The sequence below is a fragment of the Mustela nivalis genome, assembly GCF_964662115.1.
Source record: "Mustela nivalis genome assembly, chromosome: 16".
Lineage (NCBI taxonomy): Eukaryota > Metazoa > Chordata > Mammalia > Carnivora > Mustelidae > Mustela > Mustela nivalis.
The window spans coordinates 38,817,612-38,840,414 of record NC_139035.1 but is presented as its reverse complement, the minus strand read 5'-3'; the positions used below and the strand labels follow the sequence as shown (position 1 = coordinate 38,840,414).

General features: G+C 35.8%; 1 protein-coding gene across 1 annotated transcript in view; it reads left to right on the top strand.

Annotated features, from left to right (window-relative positions):
• The window catches only part of ATP6V1G3 (ATPase H+ transporting V1 subunit G3), a 53,082-nt gene extending 30,900 nt beyond the window's left edge, over positions 1–22,182 (top strand). The window contains exons 3-5 of the mRNA XM_082701954.1: positions 2,123–2,240; positions 14,572–14,672; positions 21,969–22,182. Coding sequence (XP_082558080.1) covers positions 2,159–2,240; positions 14,572–14,672; positions 21,969–22,142 — 357 coding nt within the window. The 5' untranslated portion in view covers positions 2,123–2,158 and the 3' untranslated portion in view covers positions 22,143–22,182. The remainder of the gene's footprint in view (positions 1–2,122; positions 2,241–14,571; positions 14,673–21,968) is intronic.
• The last annotated feature ends 621 nt before the right edge of the window (positions 22,183–22,803 follow it).

The following is a 22,803-nucleotide window of genomic DNA, read 5'->3' as shown; positions in this document are numbered from 1 at the left end:
TAGATTCTAAGCTTCTTTTCAGCATGGTTTTGTCTCTATGGAAGACCTGGTAATATAATTGCAAACGGATACAAGTATAGACCTATTTTTACTTTTATTTTTTTCCCCACCCAGAGCCCTAAGATGAGTAGCTTCACTGCCATTTTTTCTTTATGAGTTGCCTTTTCCACCCGTCTTTTTCATTGGGATGGTAATCCTCTGTGGGTCAGGAGAAAACACAATCCATTCTAACTTCCTATTTTGAGTTATGCCTAAAGTCTATCTCCTAGGTAGTGCCTTCTCGCAGATATTCCACTTTGCATCTTTTTGGCAAGCAAGATCATGCAATGTCCTGTCTCTATTCTTGTGCCAAAAGAAGACCTTTCCATTAAATAAAAAAACCTTCTCTCATAAAATTTAAAATCATGTGTTTTGATCTTAAGGACAGAATGATTAAAATTTTCTGCCATTGATATGTTCAGTGAATGTTGCAGATATTTAGAAAGAGTCTATCAACACGTGAAAAAAATGCTCAACATTACTTGGCATCAGGAAAATACAAATCAAAACCACAATGAGATACCATCTCAAACCAGTCAGAATGGCTAAGATTAATGTATCTTGCCATTAATATCCTTGCCAACATCTGTTGGCAGAGCTTGTTACCAGAGCTTCTTCGCATATCTGTTTATCCAAATTAGACGGATTATTGTAATTATACAATAAAAAGTAAATTTTATAAACTGATTAAATGTGAATGAGAAAAGAAAGAAAGGTATCCCTGTGAAAAAGAGCTTTTCTTTTCAGAAAGATTTGCTAAAGATGGTGTACACATAACATTGTGCTACAAACATGGATGATGGGATGGCTCTAACCTTTGGGGAAAGTTAACATTAAAGCCTTAACAGATTTAGCTCTCAGATTGTTTTACAACTATCTTGAAATCAATACACCTATTGAAAGAAATTCGACCTGGTGTTTATAGGTGAGGCAATTGAAGTGTAGTGAATGGAAGAAATAATATGTGAAATCCAAATTTGCAGACCATCTCGGGATGGGGGGAAGCTTTGACCATCAGTCAGAAGATTAGCTTTTCATTTCACATAACAATTTTAGATACATATAAAATCATATTTTATTGGGGCGCCTGGGTGGCTCAGTGGGTTAAGCCGCTGCCTTCGGCTCAGGTCATGATCTCAGGGTCCTGGGATCGAGTCCCGCATCGGGCTCTCTGCTCAGAGGGAGCCTGCTTCCCTCTCTCTCTCTCTGCCTGCCTCTCTATCTACTTGTGATTTCTCTCTGTCAAATGGATAAATAAAATCTTTTAAAAAAAAATCATATTTTATCATTCTCCACTGTGATCAACATTCTCATTTGTCCTAATCACTACTGGATTGAATCAAATCAAGCAAGATGGATTTCACTGTACTATCTTAGGACAATATCCAGTATCAGCACTGAGTAATATGAAATGCATGTTTAGATTATTTTAATTTAACCTCAAACCCTACAGTTATAATTTCCCCTCACGTTGATTCTGTCACCACACTAAGATCTCCCTGGAACACTAGCATACAACATTACTAAAAAAGCAACACAGTGGCCCAAAGAAATCTTTTCATTCCTATCATCTTTTTTACAGAAAGAAAAGAGTAGATTCCTAGCTTATCTTCTGTGCACAAAGCCAAAAAGCCTCCTTCCTAGCAAAAGGTTAATAAAACTTGTCCTAAGAAATTAATTGAATTTCTAGGGAAAAAACAAACTAACTACCTACCTAAACCAGAACTACATGGATAAGGGACAAAAAAGGTCTTGCAACTTGAAAGAAAAATTTAATAAACAAATCAATAATTCCTGGAAGAAGAAGGAAGATAATCTTACAAAACCTATCTTACTCATTTTTTATTTATTTCTCCTATTTTGTAGTGAAGATTAAGTTAGCTGAAAGGACAAGTTTTCAGCTTCCTCATTTTGACTTAACTTGTTTTTCTGGATTCCACCCTTGGGCTCTCCTTGGGGCCCAGCAATTTAGCCCAGTGAGACCATTTTGAAACAAACACCCATGTTTAGAACTCACCGTTGACACAACAACCTGAGTTTTGTGGTGATTTCTAAAAGGATAAATAGATCCACCACTTTCCAGATTTCACAGACGCCACCGAACTTGAAGCAGGCTGCCATGACCAGCCAGTCGCAGGGGATCCACCAGCTCCTTCAGGCAGAAAAAAGAGCAAAGGACAAGCTAGAGGAAGCCAAGAAGAGTAAGTCTCCATTCTTTCTGACCTATGAGAAATTTGTTACAAAATGGATGAGGTGGGGGCAGTGAAATAATATGCACCTTTAGCAGCAGGCAGACTCTGGTTCAAACTCTGGCTCCACTATAAGCCCTCAGAATCCTTTGGCCAATTCATTGAAACTCCCCAATCATATTTCCCTATGGCCATAGCGGGAACAAAATCCTCTAACTCAGAGCCTTTGGAGAGATCATGCGTTAAATGAAATGATAATGGACATTGAAATTACAGGAAGACATGACCTTAAGTCTTGTCTCTGCAACTTCCTTAATGTTGTCACGCCTCAGTTTCTCAATATTGTGAAATGATTAAGAGATAGACAACTTCCAAAATGAATCTACTTACTAGTGAGAGAACTTGAGCAAGTTACTTACCCTCCGTACACATCGGTTTCTGTTTCTGTAAAATTGTGATAACAGTTAATAGCTCTTTCTCATCCCTTTAATATTTTCATTTTATTCTCATTTTCTAACTTTCTTTTTACTTAGCCATACATCTATATATTAGCACAGAATGTTCTCAGTAAAAGTCAAACCCCTTTTTACTCCCTTTGATATTCACCACAACTATGTGAATGAGATGTTACTATTATTTCCATTTTATGTGTGTAGAGACTCAAGTTCATTGTTTGCCAGAGTTCATATTTTAAAAATAGAAAACACACACAGGCACCACGCTTAGTCCTTATCTTATTTACTACTCCTCGCAAAAACTCTTACTGCAAAGACAAAAGGTGACGCTTAGATAAATTATGCAGCTTGCCCAAGGTCATACAGAGGGTAAAGGTTATAGACAAGATTTGGACAGAGTCTGATTTCCAAGCAAAGATCTTAACTGTACTACACAACATTTATATAATTTTTATTATGAATAAACTAACATATTGTAGATTAACAACTCAAATTCAGGTTCCCTGGGGCAAGACATATGTTTTCTCCACTATCTCGTTTCATATCACATCATTACTTAATCTATAACAATTTGTGTCATTTACCGTCTTCTTAATATATGTCTTGCATCTGCAATTCAATTCAAAGTTCAACAAGACAGGAGCCATGTTTTTAAAATGTTGCTTATATGATTCTTTGGATGACTATAGTGACAGGAATAGAGTAGGTAGTGACAAAAGTTTGTTGAAATAGATCGAATGAGACATGTGAACAGTACATTATAATGCAATAGAGGAAGCCAGGAATGAAGCAGCATTCAATCCACGGTCCACTTTTGACCACAGGTAAAATCATGTTTATTTCCTAAGTTATTTCCTGAGCAGTCAGCAATGTAGATACCAACAACAGCAAAAGGAAGACTCCATGTGGAAGGAACTAGAAGAGAAAAAGAAAAAGAAATTAAGACAAACTTTATCTACTTTTCCATTTCTTTATCTGCAACAAACCATGCAAATGACTGCAAAATGGTATGAATGTAATTTGATAGAAAACAAAGCAGTCTTGGGCCTGCTAGTTAAAGCAGAATAGATAACGTCTTTATCTTTCATTCAAATTTCTTTAACCACATTTAAAACTTCCAGAACAGAAGTTCAACTTATTTTAAGATGTTTTAATTATATTACCTTTGCTTCCTTATTATGGAAGTAACATAATTACAATATTGGGCACATTAATCAATATTATCGTACGATCCAGATGGTTTTTACCAATAGTATGTCTTTTCTCAAAGCCGTTAGAGAAGAAAGGATTTGTGAATCATGCAAGTTGTTTGGAAGAGAGAACCCTCAAAGCTATCTAGACTCAGATTTATATTTCTGTGTATGTCATTTAACATCTCTGAGTTTCGCTTTTCTTTTTTTAATAGAAATAGAAGATATATATGATATATATAAATATCAGATATAAATAAAATATAAATAAATATATATTTATTTATATTTGCATATATAAATATAAATAAAATAAAAGCTATATGTATATCAGATATATATATATATATATATATATATATATATATATATATATATCTCAAACTTGTTTTCCTTTCCACTAGTGAATATGCTGTCCTTGGACAATTTTTCCTCAGAAGTCAGTATTGGTCAGTGTTAGACTATGTATTGTCTTATTTTTATACAGAACATTCATTTTTTTGCCAGTAACTTAAATCCTTTGTGTACTTTGTCCCTTGGTCTTCAGTCATAAATATTCAAGCAAATATTCAATAAGTCAAAGTAAATACCCAGGCCTTAAAAACATTTTGGAAAATATTTTTATAAATGTTATTTCCACAACCAACCTCTACCCTTGGTTTTACAGAGAAGGTCGGTCCGTCCCCTTTGCCACAGAAAGCACACAGGCTTTGAGAACAGTTTTCACCAGCTAGAAGCTGTTTTCTTACACAGCTATCAGCAGGTAGCAGTTGGTGGCTACAACTTCAATTACTGTACCCATCATACTTACTTCTTAAGCATTCTGCAGTGAAATAAAATACTACTTTTTTTGCCTGGTATTTTGTAACTCCTCTCATTTCACTAGTTTTGTAAGTTATTTATTTATTTAATTTAGTAAGTATTTATTGAGTGCCTACTCTTTGCAGGCCACTTTGGTATAGACACTAATGAGTAGACCTAGACTCTTCCTTCAGCAATGCTCATGAGATAAATGCATTAAACGAGCACAAAAAGGAGAAAGGAATAATAACATGAGAATACAGATAACCATCGTTTTTATAAATCTGCATATTTCACTTTTTTTTTCCCCATAAAGCAATTCATTTGAAAAATCTAAAATATGAAGGCCGAACAGTTTCAGGTGGTGAACACCATCATGGGGAGTCTATGATCACTTTCTCTGTCTTAAATCTATTTATTTGAAAGCTTCTCAGAAATCTGCATATGTAGTCTCTGCTAGAGAGGACTCCTGAATATATATCTAAAAGAAAGAGAGGGAAAGAGAGAGGGAAGGACATGGGGGTGGCAGGATGGGGGAGAAACCAACAATTCACATGTTTATCATTTGAGAAAAATGCAAGATTACTAAGGTGGTATATTTATATATTATGCCACAAAAATATTAATATATTCCATTAAATAGGACTGCCTCAGATCTCAGTGAAGTTGTTACCTAATACAATATAGGGTATAAATGTTTTGCCTTAAGGGTTATAGATAAGGGTTTATAGACCTGATATATCAGGAATTCTCCAGAAGGCTGTAGATCTGTGGAAATGAAATACACAGGTTCCTACTCTCAAAACACTTGTCAGCCACACTGTGGCTGGGGTGGGGTGGGGAGACATTGTGAACAGACTTGAAAAGTTGGGATGTGAGGCAACAGAGTAGAAAAAGCATTGGCTTTTTCTTATGTTTCTGTGTATAAGTCATTTAGCATCTCTGAGATTTGCTCTTTTTTTAAAATAGAAATATAAGATATATATGATATATATAAATATCAAGGTTATACATATGGTCATGATGTTTTGAGGATCAGAACACTAAACATAGTGTAGAGTACAATCGAAAAAATCATTTTTATTTTTAAATAACATAATGTGCATATTCATATTTACTATAAGTTGTAAAAATAAAGGAATGGAAGAAAAGAACAGGATAAACCAGTTTCATTTCTTTTTACAATTGCCTCCAGTTCTGGGTCAGCTTTTCCTCTAAGGAAGGAGCCTTGAACTGCTTCTAGTAGGTGGCTGGTAAAACTCAAATATCTGTCTCTGTTCACTGATTACAGATAAGATTTGTTGGGTTTTTTTTTAAAGATTTTATTTATTTATTTGAGAGAGAAAGAACAAGCAGGGAAGAGTGACATGGAGAGAGAGAAGCAGACTCCCTGCTAAGCAGGGAGTCTGACTTGGGGCTCCATCCCGGGACCCTGAGATCATGACCTGAGCCAAAGGCGGACACTTAACTGACTGAGCCACTGAGGTGCCCTAATCATATTTATTAGTTAAGACAAAAAAATCTTTTATGTGCAAAATAGTCTTGCTGTTTGGTTAAATTTAGATGGAATCACAATAGGTTGGCACTATTTTAAATTACCTTATTTGAAGTTAACACATTTTGCCTTAAAAATTGTTCACTAATTAAAACTTAAAAGTGAGTATGTTGGTCCAAGACAAGTTACATTTTTATAGCCGAACGTCAGACCTGACCTGGAGCTCCCAGGGGAACTGAGCAGCTTCCAACAGAATTCGATTAGAAAGTCAAGATATCATCATCTATACGAGGAACAGAGACTTGAATTTCTCTGAAATACGTGGCATTTTTACTTGTAATTACGACTTTTTTATGAGATCAGTATTTATTCCATTTACACCCATTGCAGACTTGGAAAACTCTACAGTTCTTATGAAATGCCCAAATGCACATGACTCCACATCACATAAAGAACGAATTCTTTCTGAAGGTGAACATAGCCGTTCTCTCTAATAAACACTCAATCTGTCTACTTTGGCAGCTACTGAAAACAGTATTTGTGTTTAACTCAAAATTACAACTTGCATGACAGGATATAGATCAAAAGATGTGATAAACAATGTAAATGTTCAAATCTGAATATGAGAAAAACTGAACAAGCAGGTGTATTTAAAATGTAATAAAATATTCTAAAAGCAATAGACAATCTTAATAAAAGTAAAGGACATACCCAGAATTTTCTACCAAGATAGAACACGGTCAGTGCTTGCTTCCTAGAGCTGCTAGGCCTGGTCGCAAATCCAGGCTTGCCTCCTACTAGCTGGGTGAGTTGGTCAGTTTACCTTCTTACCTCACTGTCACTCAGTTTCCTAGCCTCAGAATGGAGATAACAGTATCTGCCTCCTGGAGTTGTGATAATTCCCTGAGTTAATACCTATAAAAGACTTAAACCACCACGTGGCACATAGCAGGTGCTCAATAAATGTTAGCTATGGATTTTCTCCTACTACCTAGTAAAAAGATTCTATTGAATGGTACAGCAAAATAATAGAATCCTGCTGATCTGTTAAACATGGTCTTCTAGGAGGACCTCATTGAACTATTTGCAAATGCAAAATAAATTCCTAAGACAATATTTTGACCATCTACTTTGATAATACATCAGCTAATACAGTAATGCAGATTCGTTTTTGTGGGTGTATAGAATGCCAGCCAATATTTTTTAAATCAGGTAATTGCCTATTTGTTTCCAAATATGCAGATATTCCAAATTATTTAAACAAACACCTTGATTTGATTTAATAAAATAGAAGTTGCTGTATTAGAATTTCATGGCCTGTCTTGGGGGTTTTGTGGGCCTGTAAATTTTTTCTCTTTCTTTACAGTCCACAGACTAATGGGATATTTGTAAGTATATTGGACTTTCATTTCTTCAAGTGGGTCATATTAAAATAATACCCACACAACAGTTTCATCTAGTAATAGCATTTGATTATATCCAATCCAGGATCTACACAAACCATGTATGATTTTTTTTTAAATGAGGAAAATACAAGTACAAAGAATAGCAAAGGAAACACCAAGAAAGCACAGATATGAAATAAGAGGTTAGGGTCAGCAGGGAAACTCTATACCAGCCCCAAAAGAGTGGTTGCTTCATTGTTTCTCTGGTGACATTACTTTTTCCAATGTTTATGTCAGGTGAGCAAAATAATAACATTCTTTGAACCACGTTGGTATTATCATAATATTAACAAACCCGCAAACCCAGAAAAGCTGTTGTCATTTCTCTTCTCCATAGTATAACAGAATCAAAACAATTATTAGTCACAGATAGAAATCTCCAAACATTCCCAAAGTGTCCTTTGTTTTCCTACCAAGTCAAGGTAGGCTCTGTCCTGTTGATGCACATTATTGTCAGGTGGTTCATTCATTTGGATACCTACTCTTCCTACCATACTCCCTTATCTGGCTTTGCTTTCCAATGCTCAGCTGACATCATTGTTGTCTGGTTCTCACTGAGCCTTTGTATTGGTTTCCTACAGCTTCTGTAACAATTACCACATACAGGATGGCTTAAAACAATGGAAGTGTATTATCTCATAGTTCTGAAGGCCAGAAGTCCAAATGCAAGGTGCTGGCAGAGCTAGTCCCTTCTGGGGGCACTAAGGGGTAATCTGTCTCATGCCTCTGCCCTAGCCTCTGGGGACTGCCAGCAAGTCTTGGCATTCCTGGGTTTGCAGCTGCATCTTCCCAGTCTTTGACTGTAATTACAACCTTCTTCCTTAGGTGTCTTTTCTGTGCCTCTATGTCTCTATGCCCAAATCTCCACTCCTATAAGGACACCAGTTATCAGCTGTAGGCCCCATCTTAAATCAGTGTGACCTCATCCAACTTGATTACATCTGCAAACACTTAATTTCTAAATAAGGTCACATTCACAGGTACCCAGGGTCAGGATTTAAACGTATCCTTTTGAAGGACACAGTTCAACTCACAATATCTTCTAATTGTCAAATCCACTTGACTATCTTGAGTCTTTTATCTTCTTTGTTCCCCTTTGTAAGTGAAAAACTCAGAGGTTTCCTGTATTCCTTGTGTTTACATTTTTTTATTCCATTTTCTCCTGAACCCATTTTTTTTCTTTTTTTATTTGAATGTAGTTAACATACCATGTTACATTAGTTTCAGATGCAGTTTAGTGATTCAGTATTTCTATATGTTATGCTGTGCTCACCATGAGTATAGCTACCATCTGTCACCATATAATGCTATTACAATATCATTGACTATATTCTTTATGCTGTGCCTTTTATTCTTGTGATGTATTCATTCCAGAACTGGAAGCCTGTATCTCTCATTTCCTCTTCACCCATTTTGCTCATCCACCCACCCCTTTTCCCTCTGGCAACCACCATTTTGTTCTCTCTACTTGTGGGTCTAATTCTCCTTTTCGTTTATTTATTCATTTGTGGTTTTTTTTTATATTCCACAGATGAATGAAATCATATGGTATTTGTCTTTCTCAGTCTTACTGATTTCACTTAGCATAATATCCTCTTTAATCAGACTTTTCTCCCTACAGTTCCACCAAAGCTCCCTTTGCCAAGACCACAAACATTGCTAACCCATTTTTTAATTAAATGTCTCAATCACAACTGGAACCCTCTTTTATCTTTGAAACTCTTCCTTCATCTGAATTTGGGACACCACTTTCACGGTTGGCTTCCTGTCATCTTTCTAGTCTCTAAAGTTGGGCTCCCAATTGGGACCTGTTTTTTCTCTATCTGGAGATACTTCCTATGTGATCCCATCTAATCCCATGGTTATAAACACCAGCTGTATGAATGATAATTCCTAAACTTGATACTTCCAGCCCTCATTGCTTCCTCACTCTCCAAAATTCCTGTACACATCAGTTTTCTCACCTTTGTCACTAGATGTTTAATAGGCATCTCAGTTAAACTGCATTCTTGACCCTACTCCCAAAATAAAATGTTGGGTCACCATTGCCTTGTATCTCATGTTTATCCATTGACTCTGCCTTCAAAGTATACCTAACTTCTTACCAACTCTTCTGCTACTTCACTATTTCCAGCAATCATTAACACTTATCTGAACTATTGCAACAGATTTCAAACTGGTCTTCCTATTTCTCCCTTGCCCCTACAATCTATTCTCACCACACCAGCCAAAGAAATCCTTTTAAATTGTATATAGAATCACAGTACACCTTTGCTAAAAACCCTTCATGAATTCAGCATCTTAAGAAACAAAAGCTGTATCATGCCCCAGGAGCAGTTTGTGACCTGGTCCCACTACTACCTCTCTGATACCATCTCCTAACATTCATTCATCTCAATCATTTTGTTCTCAATCCATTTTGTCATTTTGAAATGCTAGCATTTTTGTTGTTTCTTGAGCATGTCACATACCCAGGGTATTCACATCTATTGTTGCCTCTGCTAGGAATGCTCTTGCCCTTTAGGTATTTGCATGGCTAATTGTCTTATTCCTTCAGGTCTCTATTCATTTATCACTTCATCCAAAAGATACTACTTACCTAAATTAACACCCACCCTCTCTCTATCCAATAGGCTCTTTCTTCCTTCTTCTTGGTACTTACTATTTCTACCATATCATACACTACCTGTTTTCTATCTCCCCTTCACGTGTTCAGAATACAAGCTCCTTGAGAATAGAAAGTTTGTCTGCTTATGGTTTTCACTGCTGTATTTATAGATCTAGAAACAGTGTGCAGCACATAGAGGATGTTTGATAACATTGGTTATTTAAATGTCTCTTTTTTCCGTTCTCTGTAGCATTTGACACTGTGGCCACATCCTTCTTGAATGTTCGTTTGGTTTCCCCTACTTCTCTGGCCACTAATTCTCAGGCTCTTCCTGAGGGTCCTCTTCCTTTTCTCATATATGGAATGGTGGCATCCACCCAGATTAAGACCTTGGTTCTCTTTTCTCTTCATTCTGTACATACTCCTTTGGTTGCAGTCCAAATCTCATTGCTATGACAAGCACCCACACAATCCCAGATAACTGACATACAGATCTTTGTCTCCATTTCAAAACTTGCTTCTGGATCCAAACTTGTCTGTCCAGATGCCCTCAATACCTCCACTTGGATGTCCTTAGGGAAGCCTAGTAACAGCCTAAGGACTGTTCCTCAGACTCACATTGTATTTCTTGTCTTTGTTCCTAATAAAAGGTCCCCAGAAACTGGACTGATTTTCCTAATAATGATTAAAAAAGTCAAATAGCTATTCTTTGTCAAACATTTTATTTATATTTTTTCCTAATACATATAATGATTCATTCCAGTAGATTGTTAAATCTGTTTTATAGATGAGAAAACTCGGGCTCAGGCACACGAACTTGCTCAAGTTTGCAAGGCTTCTAATATCTTATTTTAGTTGTGCTTAGTGTATAATTTCAGTTCTCTTCTGAAATGATAAATGAAATCTCATCTTCCTCGTCACAAAACGATTCCAGGATCAATTTAACCATCCAGTCAACAGAACAGCGTTTTCTGTGTCTCAAAGGCTCATTGCATTTGGGATACTCAATTCACTTGGCGTCTCCTGACCACAAACCCAGGAAGAGTCCATCCCTGAGCATTGGCTGCCCTCCACACTCCCACATACAGCTGAGTTTTAATCTGCCCAAATTGATTTTTTCATTCTTTTCCCACAAATCCCCTGGAACTCAAATATCTTTCCCTCTCTTTCCTTCCCACAAAATCTCCTATAAAATATCTCAATAAGAGCATGTTGAATGTAAGACATATTTGCATGACAAGCCACATGTTTAGAAATGAATGGGGTTATTAAGGTGCAGGTGTTTACAAAGAATGTCCGAAAGTATCTTAGAAAGGGACACGGTGCCTTGTTCTAATCTCCGAAGTGAACTATTTGTCGCCATTTATGTCCTGTCTAAAAAAGTCCATTCAGCTCAATCATTCCCTCCTCAGAAGTTCTTCCCCGATGTCCCTTGGCAGCCTGCTCTGACCCACACTCTACGTATCTGTGTTCTGTTGTTTGTATTTTTGGCTTACTTTAATAACATAAGACATTACATCACTATTGGGGTGAACATGGCAAGCACAAATTTTCTAGAACGTAAGTATACTAACATCCATAAATTTGAGGGTTTTTAACAGCCATGGAAAAAACAGAATCAAAATATATGTTCCATTTTTCATAATTTATTAGATGTATTCTTCACAATTTTATGTATTTTATATTTTCCTCTTGGATGCCGGTATATCATGCACACATTTCCAAATTACACTGTATTTATGCCAGCTGGAGGCAAGGATCATATCATATGCATTTCTCTATACTCTGTGTGTAGCCGTATGCAGAACATATAGCAGGCGTTGGATAAACACTGAGCAAATAATGGATGGACAAATCAAAACCATCCCTTCCTGGACCACTCTGGAGCTTAGTAGTATTTAAAATCTGCTTTAGTTGTATTTAAAATCATTGTGCGTAAGGTAATCACATTTTCTAAACCAAACATTAGACCATTTGGTCTCATAAAATTTGGGGACCAAACATTTGATTGTCCTATTTAAAATCTGGGCTGTCCCATAAGGTCACCCCTATGTTTGGTACAGAAAGTATTAAGAAATAAGAATATAAACCTAAATGCCACTTGAGTCACAGCAGCCATATGTTTAATGCTTAAGAAGAAAGAGGTATAATATTAAAATTTGGAAATCTTCATACCGAGACAGAGAAGCAACCCAGAGGTTGATTAAGAGTTGATTTGATGCATGCATTTTGCTTCACCTTGAGTGAAACAGCAGGCTTTAGGCTCCAGTTTCTTCCACTGGATTAAATCAGGTGTAGCATATGTAGGCTCTCACACAGCGGCAACTGCTGAGTCTGTCCAGAAAATGGCTGTGCCAGCAGCGATTTCCCTGTGGCTCTCCTATTTAATTGAATGAGAACCAGCAGGTGACTGGTGCCATCACGGGGGAATCACAGACACACTCTGAGCATGTCACTGTGTGATGGAGCTAATACACAGCCTTCTAAGTGGGGCACTGGATTCTGTTCAGAGAAGGCGCACACACAGAGGTTTTCCTATTATTATTATCATTATTTTAATGTACTAGAGTTGTGACTTTGAAACCAATATTCTTACATCTTATGTAATTAACATGGAAAGTAGTGATGTCTCATATAATTTATAAAGTGATTATGTATCTTCCAACCCATTATTACTAAGAAATGTTAATACACCTTATGTATATTTCTGTCCTAATGTTAATGACAAGCAATGATAAGAAAGGGAACTGGGGATCAAGGAAGAGTTTCCCCTCCCAACATATTGTGTATTTGTTCTGTGAATATTACGTGTTTGGTTGCTACAAAATAGTTAGAAATGTGGAGAATGAAGGCATCTGTATATATAAAATGATAGTGAGTATTCATTCAGTAGGAAAAAGATAAGCATTGCTGTTAATGTTCCATTAAGCCTCAAACATCAGAAGAGCACTAATTTTCACCATACCTTGGAGTTTTTGGGGAGTAAAGGCAAAGCTAACTATCTGATCTGAATGAGGTTTCCTTGGTACTATTCAAGGACAAGAGGCATTAAAAGAGACCCATGTCAATTTATAACTCAGTGAATCTATCTTCATAGAATAAATGGAATATATAGACAGCAACTAGCAAAGCAACTCGTGTTTAGCAGGGAGAAAAATTTAGAACCCATTTGCACTCAAATGTTACAAAGATGTATAAAAATAAAGTCATATAAAAACATGTATGTGGATGACAGAAGTTTATGTTAAGATTTTCTTTTCTGCTGCTTAATGAGAACACACTTATTTAGTTCGAAGTCCACACAAAATAACAGTTGACAAAAATTATAAACAAAAGCTTGAGACATTATCAGAGAATGTTAAATAAGCAAAAGAATGGAGGCATTTAAGTGAAATTAGAAGACAAGAGATTCAGATTAAAAAAAAATGTTAATACAGTTCAGTTTCTTTAAAGTTTTAATGATCACAAAGCATTAAGACCTAACCCCCTGAAGGTGGTAGGTGCTGGGGGCACAGTAACAATTCATATTAGCCTGTAAGCCCCCAAATTTACTCTGGTTGTCAAAAAAAGTCATGTGCTTAGTTAATGATCCCCACAGCATTGTGTTTGTCTGAAACTTTCATCTCCCTTGCTGTCTGCTGGCTTAAGGCTTACACCTTTGCTCTTAATAAAAGAAAAGAGAGCTATTTAACTAAATCTCCTAACCATTAAAAACAATTGGTTTTATGGGCACTTTCAAGTCCCCCTCAGAGAAAGCTACTACAAAAAAAAAAAAAAAAAAAAAAAAAAAAAAACACCACTTTGATGTGCTGTGGGGCTTAATCAGACATTCTAGAGTCAACAAATGCTAAGAAAAAAAATCTCAATAAAATGCTTTAAAAAATTGTAAGTCAGTTTGATAGAGTCTGAGTTGCATGTTTGCAGTGCTTTTGGAGATCTGCCAGTGCTAAATAGGATCCAGTTGGTGGGGACTGAAGGGTTTCTGGCAGCAAATCAGGACAGAAAATCTGACCAAATAATGTCTTTCCGAATAGCTGACAGCTAAAATCTGTTCTCTGGCTGTTACTGCTGTGAGTAAATGGGCAGATATTTTATTTAAACACATAAGTGTGAAAGAAAGTTGTCATTTCCATATTCTGGAAAATCCAATTGGAAAAAACAAGGTATTTTTCAATATTGTTTTTTAATGAAGCTTGCCAGTTTTAGGAAAATTTATCAAGAAAATAAGGTAGACTTCACCTATTTTTTTCTTCTTAGAAATCAAGTTTGAAATTCCATGTCTATTTAAAACAAAACAAAACAAAACAAAACAATAAAACCATTCCTTCTATCCCATTGCCCATATTCAGGAAAAGAGAAGCGACTGAAACAAGCTAAAGAAGAAGCTATGGCAGAAATTGACCAGTACAGAATGCAGAGAGATAAGGAGTTCAGACTGAAGCAATCTAAGGTAAACAAAGTCAACACAACTTCTTTTTAATGCGGCATAGATTATAATATATTAATATTCAAAAGGTATAATTCAGAATATCAAGGGGGGAAATACACTGGATTGAGCAGATGCAGTTCAACTAGCTTGAACATCAAACTAAATCTTACGCATTCTAGAATTACTGATTTTACACTTTCACTTTCAAGGCTTTTTGATTTGACATAGAAAGTGTCAATCAATAGTTAATATCTATTATGTTGCCCATTAAAAACTGTATTTTCAAATATTCAAATTGAAGGACCTGGTTGAGTATTATTTCTTCTACAGATTATTGACTAACACATTTTATTAAGAAAAACACTTCACAAAATGTATTTTTTTGTCTATCAACATTCACAACTACAATCAATAAAAAGAGTTGTACATCCTTACAGAATGAGTTTGTTAAGCCACATCTACTTTGGTGAATTCAAGATTTACAAATGACCAAAGTAGATACTGCTATTGCTGAAAAGTCTCCTGGTATTGTTTTTATTATTATTATTTCCTCTTTAACAGTCTGGCTTCATTCTACAAATCTTTCATGAAAATATTTTTAAAAGGATTTTTCCTCCACTAACATTTTCCAAATATCTACAGTTTACAGTAAAAAAAATAAATAAATAAGCACATGATATTTTCAGAACCAACATCCTCCCTTCCGTGTCGCAACATGGAGTAAAAAAAATTATTAAATTCCATGTGTTACCAACTAAAGTTCGTATGATATGGGGTTTTTTTTCTTTAGAAGGAACATAAATAAAGGCTGACACTGCAAGATGAACTACAAGCACTTTGGAAATCCCCTCATTTACAACTTTTATTTTAGTGGGAATGGATGTGAGACTCATAGAGGATCAGGTAAATTGAATCCCACGGTAGGAAAAACTTTTCCAGTGACCTCTTTCTTTTTTCTTTTTTCTCAGTATTTTTTTTTTTTTGGAGATTTTATTTATTTATTTATTTATTTGACATAGAGAGAGAGAGAGAGAGAGAGAGTATGAGCACAGGAGGGGCAAAGGGAGAGGGAGAAGCCAACACCCTGCTGAGCAGGGAGCCCATTTGGGTCTCTATCCCAGGACCCTGGGATCATAACCTGAGCCAAAAGCAGAAGCTTAACCAACTGAGCCACCCAGGTGCCACAGTGGGCTTTTTCTTAACATAAAAAGTCCTTCCTAGAATAAAGTGCACCATCAGCTAAAATAAGTTCCTCTTATCAATATTTTTAAAAAGGCATCATAAAATCCAAAGTCTATACATGTGTATACAACCCTCCGTGATTGGCCCTTGGCTGTCTCTCGAACTTCTTAGTTTTGAAAATGTCATGTCATTTTACTGTGAACCAGAGATATTTTTTAAATGATAGTGTAGGGAAAAGCATTTCTTTATGTTTTTATGAAAAATTCATTGAAAGAAGCCAGTCAATTGAAAAAGAAACCATAAGGAAATAGGAGAACACTTTCCAGCAAGCAATGTGCAATAATATCTACTAGGGTCATTTGTAACATTTTCTATTACCTTTGTCTCTATTTGTTCAATTCTAGCCATAACTGCCTTCCCATTCTTCCCCAGACTGAATGCGCCCCCGCCAACGGCACCTTTGCACATGCTTTATTTCCTCCTGGAATCATCTTCTTTCAGACATTTTCATCCTTCTTTGATCTCTGTTCATTTGTTAACTCCTCTTTCTGATCACCTTATTTAAAATTGTGTCTCTCATCCAAAAAAGAAATTCCCCATTATAGTCATATCATGGATCATTATTAGATACATTGTAAATTTTCGTTTTTAATTGCCTGTCTTTTCTTCTGAACTATAACACCAAAATGGCAGGTTCTATGTTATGTTCTCTGTTACTTTCCTCAGTGATAAAATAGCGTCTGCTCCATTTATTGTGTGTAAGCACACAATAAATATTCACTGGAAGAATGGAAGAATTTTTTCTGTGCCTTTATCTTTCCTGTTGAGTCCTATCATGACCCATGACATGTTGGGAGCTAAGATAATAGTCATCATTAATGCCAACCAGCATTTATTATTCCAGGCAGAATATTTCTGATGTACTTATTTCTATTTTTAAGTAATCACAAGACTGACTGTAATTTTAGAAAGTAGTTGGGTTAAATCTCTTGAAATATTATACCTCCAGAAAGATCTCCTAAGACGTAAATCTGGTTCAGGGTATTTGTTCTCTGCTTTGGAAAACAATTAAAACTCCTCATTGCTGTCATAATTAGAGCTCTAGGCCAATTTTCCAGCTAGTTGATCAAAAGCTCACATAGAAAGGTTAACAGGTTTAGGCCTCCGCTACTTCAAGCATATTGTAAAACCATTAGCACAAGATATTCTTTCCTTGGCATGACCTCCATATGTCAGACATATTGTTATTCCAGTTAAATCTCATCATCATTAACCCAGGGCAAGTAAGAGGTCTGGGAGGAGACCCAAGAAGCCAGTTCCCTGCCTGCTGTGGGTGAGACACCTCGATGTCACTTTTTTTAGTTACGTCTTTTAGCTCTTGTTAATGTATGTGTTGTTTCAATTCCCCTGATGTATCAACAGAAACAGGTATCCCATTGTGGGTTGTTTATCAACAAATATTGTTTCATTAAAGATTTATTTATCCCTTGCTTGGCATTGCTACCGGATATAATTTCTTCTCCAAAAGAAGATATTACATGGCTAAAAGGAAATCTGGACTACAGTGCAAACATGAAATCTCTTATTAATGCCAAGTAGAAGTTAGATGGCCCATGAATCTAAACAGAAGACGTGAAAACAGTTTCCTGGGGCATATTGAAGACTTTTGTATCTTTCATCTTTCCTCCTGAATTCATTTTGTTTTCTTAAAACAACCGTAGATTGAGAATGCAAAACTGTGTTTTGCGTATGATAGTGGGACCCAAAAACCTCTGCTTTCTCCTTTAAAAAGAAAAAAAAAGTTTTATTTATTCTATTTGAGAGAGAGAGTGAGCATGTGAGTCGGGGGAGGGGAAGAAGGAAAGAATCTCCAATCAGACTCTCCTCGGAGTGCCGAAAGCGACACAGGGGCTCAATCCCACAACTCACGAGATCATGACCTGAGCGGAAACCAAGAGTCAGATGTTTGACCAACTGAATCACCCAGGCACACCTCTCTGTTTTCTCTCAAACAGGAACATTTGAACAATTTATAAGTAAACATACTGAATGCTGAAAGATTTCACAAACACCATCAGTCATTTAGCTGTAAATCTAATAAGCCTCAATCTCAATATTGAAGTTTTGAAAATTAACAGGAAGAAGTCCTAAAAGGGAGTCCTTTGATGAAGTGTACCACCACATGCCACACTATATCAACTTTTACTTTATATAGTGTCCTAAACATTCAGATAGCAGACTTCTGCCAACAAGAGCAGCAGAGTGCAGGTAATAAGTTCTCTATAATGTGTTCTCTGTAATACGTTCTCTGATTATTCTATTCAGTTAAAGAAATATGCACTGAGCATCTACTATGCTCTAAGCAGTGTTAGAGACACTTACAGTACATCAGTGGACAAGGCAATTGATCTTTTGTGGAGCTTATATTCATTCCTTTACTCTCCTGGATGGCTTAAATCCACACTGTCTGCATATATAAAGGTATGGAATTCTTCCTGAGGAAGGCCATTTAAAATAGTATATGGTACCAGAGGAGAGGTGGGTGAGTGAAGGGTGTTAAGTGTACATTTATCTTAATGAGCACTGAGTAATATATAGAATTGTTGAATCACTGTATTGTACACGTGAAACTAATATAACTATAGTTAACTAATATTAACTATACTGGAATTAAAATTTAAAATAAAGTAAAAAAAATAATAAAACAGTATATGGTTGGTTACTGGTAGAACAATTCAATATAGAACTATAGAAATTCAAATTACTGAACATCAAATAAACTCAAAATAATATTATATTTATTCAGGATGAGGCATGGACTATGGGCTACTTTTTAAGGGCATTCCAATGTTTCTGAAAGTATAAAATGGATTAAAAAGCACGAGAGGAGCGCCTGGGTGGCTCAGGGGTTAAAGCCTCTGCCTTCAGCTCAGGTCATGATCTCAGGGTCCTGGGATCAAGCCCTGCATCAGGCTCTCTGCTCAGCAGGGAACCTGCTTCCCTTCCTCTCTCTCTGCCTGCCTCTCTGCCTACTTGTGATCTCTGTCTGTCAAATAAATAAATAAAATCTTTAAAAAAAATAAAAATAAAAAAATAAATAAAAAGCACGAGAAACATAATCAGTGAAAATTCATAAAAATCACCGACATTGGGGCACCTGGGTGGCTCACTGGGTTAAAGCCTCTGCCTTCAGCTCAGGTCAGGATCCCAGGGTCCTGCTCAGTGGGGAGCCCGCTTCCTCCTTTCTCTCTGCCTGACTCTCTGCCTACTTGTGATCTGTCTGTCAAATAAATAAATAAAAATCTTAAAAAAAAAATCACCAACATTTACTGCTCAGTTGCTCAGGGGTAAGCTCCTGCTATGTACCATCTATACTATAATCCTTTCAGAATATCATCGTATTGTCTTAGAAAAGCACATGAAGAATACAACTAATAGTAGTAGCTGCCATCTGTGCGCTAGTCTCGTACTGTCAAAAATGGTGGCCACTTCACCTATAGCTAAAAAATGCTCATAATGTAGCTAGTCCATGCGTGGAGGAGATGGGTGGTGTAACTGGGTGACGGGCATCAAGGAGGGCATGTGACGTCATGAGCACGGGGTGTTATATACAACTGATGAATCACTGAACTCTACCTCTGAAACTAATAATACACTGTATGTTAATTAATTGAATTTAAATAAAGTTAAATTAAATTTTTAAAAAATTTAGCTAGTCCCCATGAAGATGTTCTGTAAGTATAAAATATATACCAGATTATAAAACTTAGTATGAAAAACAATGCAATAATTTTATACTGATTATACATCAAAATAATAATGTAAAGAATACACTAGGTTAAATAAAATATGTCATTAAAATCAATTTTGTCTTTTTTAAGTTAAATTAAAATATTTTTGAAAGATTTTATTTATTTATTTATTTGACAGAGATCACAAGTAGGCAGAGAGGCAGGCAGAGAGAGAGGAAGGGAAGCAGGCTCCCCACTGAGCAAAAAGCCTCATGGGAGGCTCGATCCCAGGACCCTGGGATCATGACCTGAGCCAAAGGCAGAGGCTTTAACCCACTGAGCCACCCAGGCGCCCTAGTTAAATTAAATTTTTAATTAAAATTAAAAAGTCACCTTTATAATGTGACTCTATAAAATTTAAAATTACTTCTATGACTTGTTGGGACACCTGGTTGACTCAGTTGGTTAAGTGACTGACTTGATTGTGGCTCAGGCCATGATCTCAGGGTCATGAGATGGAGCCCCACTGTGGACTCCCTACTCAGCAGGGAGTCTGCTTGACCTTTCTCTCTCCTTCTGTTCCTCCCCCCACTTTCGCACTCTCTCTCTCAAATAAATAATAAAATATTTTTTAAAAATTTACATATATGGCTTGCTTTGTGAGTCATGTTACGTTTCTATTGGACAATGCTGAAATAAAGAACCTAAATTGAAATGAACTTTTTCAAGGGCCTACAGAATAGTTCAGCGATCTAACCTAATAATAGCTGTTTTTAACACTGTTCCAAAAAAATAGATAATAATTTTATAATAGTTTGTCTTATACATTTTTCAACACTAAAGAAGTTGGATTTAAGACTTTTTTTTTGAGTTTGGTAGACTCTCACGTAAGATAGTGGGTTTAGAGGGAAAAATAGATTTTGGTAAAATAATTTTGGTAAGTAGTTATCCTCCATTTTTAGACTTCTTCCTAGCAAGGGAAATTCAGTCCATATGTCTCTGCTCCTTGTATTCTCACTTATCAAAATGTTATTTTATAAAAGTTATTTGATGTCTTAGAAGCTAGTTTTCCTTAAGTGATTTTCTTTGAACTGGGAAGCCCTTATTGCATGGAGTATAAACAGAAAAGAACTTGAAACTGATGGCCTCAGTTGCATTTGATTTCAAGAGTAGGACCTAGAAAGATAATTCGAATTCTAGAATTTAAAATAGTCTTACGAGTCAATCATTAGCGTAGTCTCTTGGATTGAACTAAATGCATACCTTCTTTGTGTGTAAACACTCACAGAAGAGAAAAACAAACAAAAGCCAGCTGTGTCACCTTAACAATACTGTTTAAGAAAGGCTGAGTTTACAAAGGAGTTAAATTAGGAGTTGACTGTTTGCTTAGCAAAGGATAACTTTACAAAGGGCTTCACTGCAGAATCCCTTTAAATTAGCAATTCCCCTGGTGAAATTTTATTTTGTTCAAATCTCTTGGAGATAATGGGAAATACTAGGAAACCCTGCCAATGAGAGAGCAACCAGAAAGATTTATTAAAGTGCATCTAAAAATATAATGTAACTAAATGGACACGTATATCTTTTTTTTTTAGATTTTATTTATTTATTTATCAGAGAGAGAGAGCGAGAGAGAGAGAACACAAGCAGACAGAGAGGCAGGCAGAGGCAGAAAGAGAAGCAGGCTCTCCACTGAGCAAGGAGCCTGATGCGGGACTCAATCCCACGACCCTGGGATCATGACCTGAGCTGAAGGCAGCAGCTTAACCAACTGAGCCACCCAGGTGCTCCTGGACATATATATCTTAAGTTGAAATTCAATTTATATTAAAATTTTCAAAATTGTATCTGTTACCCAAAAAGCAATAACTATACATGCCAAAGTATTGTACTGGGAATGTTGTAGCTATATCTTCCTGAAGAACCACAATCAGTATGTATTTTAAAAATTGGAAAACCAGTTATTTGCTCTTTAAAAATCAGCAGAATGGGTGAAATCATGTCTTTTAACTTTATTTTCCAGATTTTTAATTCAGAAAAGTAAACCACAGGGAAGATACAGGAACTGAACTGAACCTATTGTAAATATTTGAAAAATGTAATACATGAAAAAACTTCTGAGTATAACGATTGTGAATGTGCCTTCAATTTGTACTGTGTGGAGACCAGCCTCAAAACAGAAGTAACTGACCATGGCTTTTCATTTTTTAGGAATGTTTGTCTGTCTCACTTATGGTAGTAGTGCTTGTATCCATTCTCTGAGAAAGTTCTGGAAAAATAACACGTAAGATGTACACCATAGAACAAGCATTAATAAATAAACCAAAACAAGTTTAACTAGTAAAACAATTACACTTTAAAATGATACATAATGTGGTGAATTCTCTCTGTTTTATTTTGTCAGATAATGGGCTCTCAAAGTAATCTCTCAGAAGAAGTAGAAGAACAAACACAGGGGAAGATAAAAGAACTGAATGGAAGCTACAACAAATACATGGAAAGTGTGTTGAAGCAGCTTTTGAACGCTGTTTGTGATGTGAAGCCAGAAATCCATGTAAACTACAGAGCCACCGACTAAATGGGCGCCCCACTGTTCAATAAAAGCTATATGCATGCCACCTGGTTGCTTATGGTTATTAAGCTTATTAATGGGTTATATTTTATAATCCATGTATTATAATATAATGAATTATTATAATCCCTATGTAATATATAATCCATATGTTAAAATAGAATGGATTATATATTATAAAGCTTGTTAATTAATAAGCTTAATGTTTATTAGGAAACTTGAAATTAGTAAATCTCATATTTACTAGATATCTACAGATTCCAATGTGACATAATTCACAAAACAGCACTGAATTTAAAAACGAACAAACAAAAAGTTGTTATATCTTTCTTGGTAACAGGCATGACTTGTCATTCAATGTGGAGTAAATCAAACATGCAAAGTAACATATTTTTTGACACTTGGCAGGAAAACATGAACCTGGCCACTTTTTAGGGAATATGTGGTTTTTAAAAAGTGCTTCTTTTTAACAATTTACAAAATTTTTTCTTTGTTGTAGTTGTTAAAAGATCATTTTTAAAGGAAGATTTATATCTCATACAGGCATAAAATGAACATATGTCAAAGATTTTATTTAAGTCACTAATCAATGAGGAAACCAGTAAGATGTTACCACTAGTTCAAAGAATAGTAAGAATGTCATAGCTAGAGAAATGAGAGATAATAG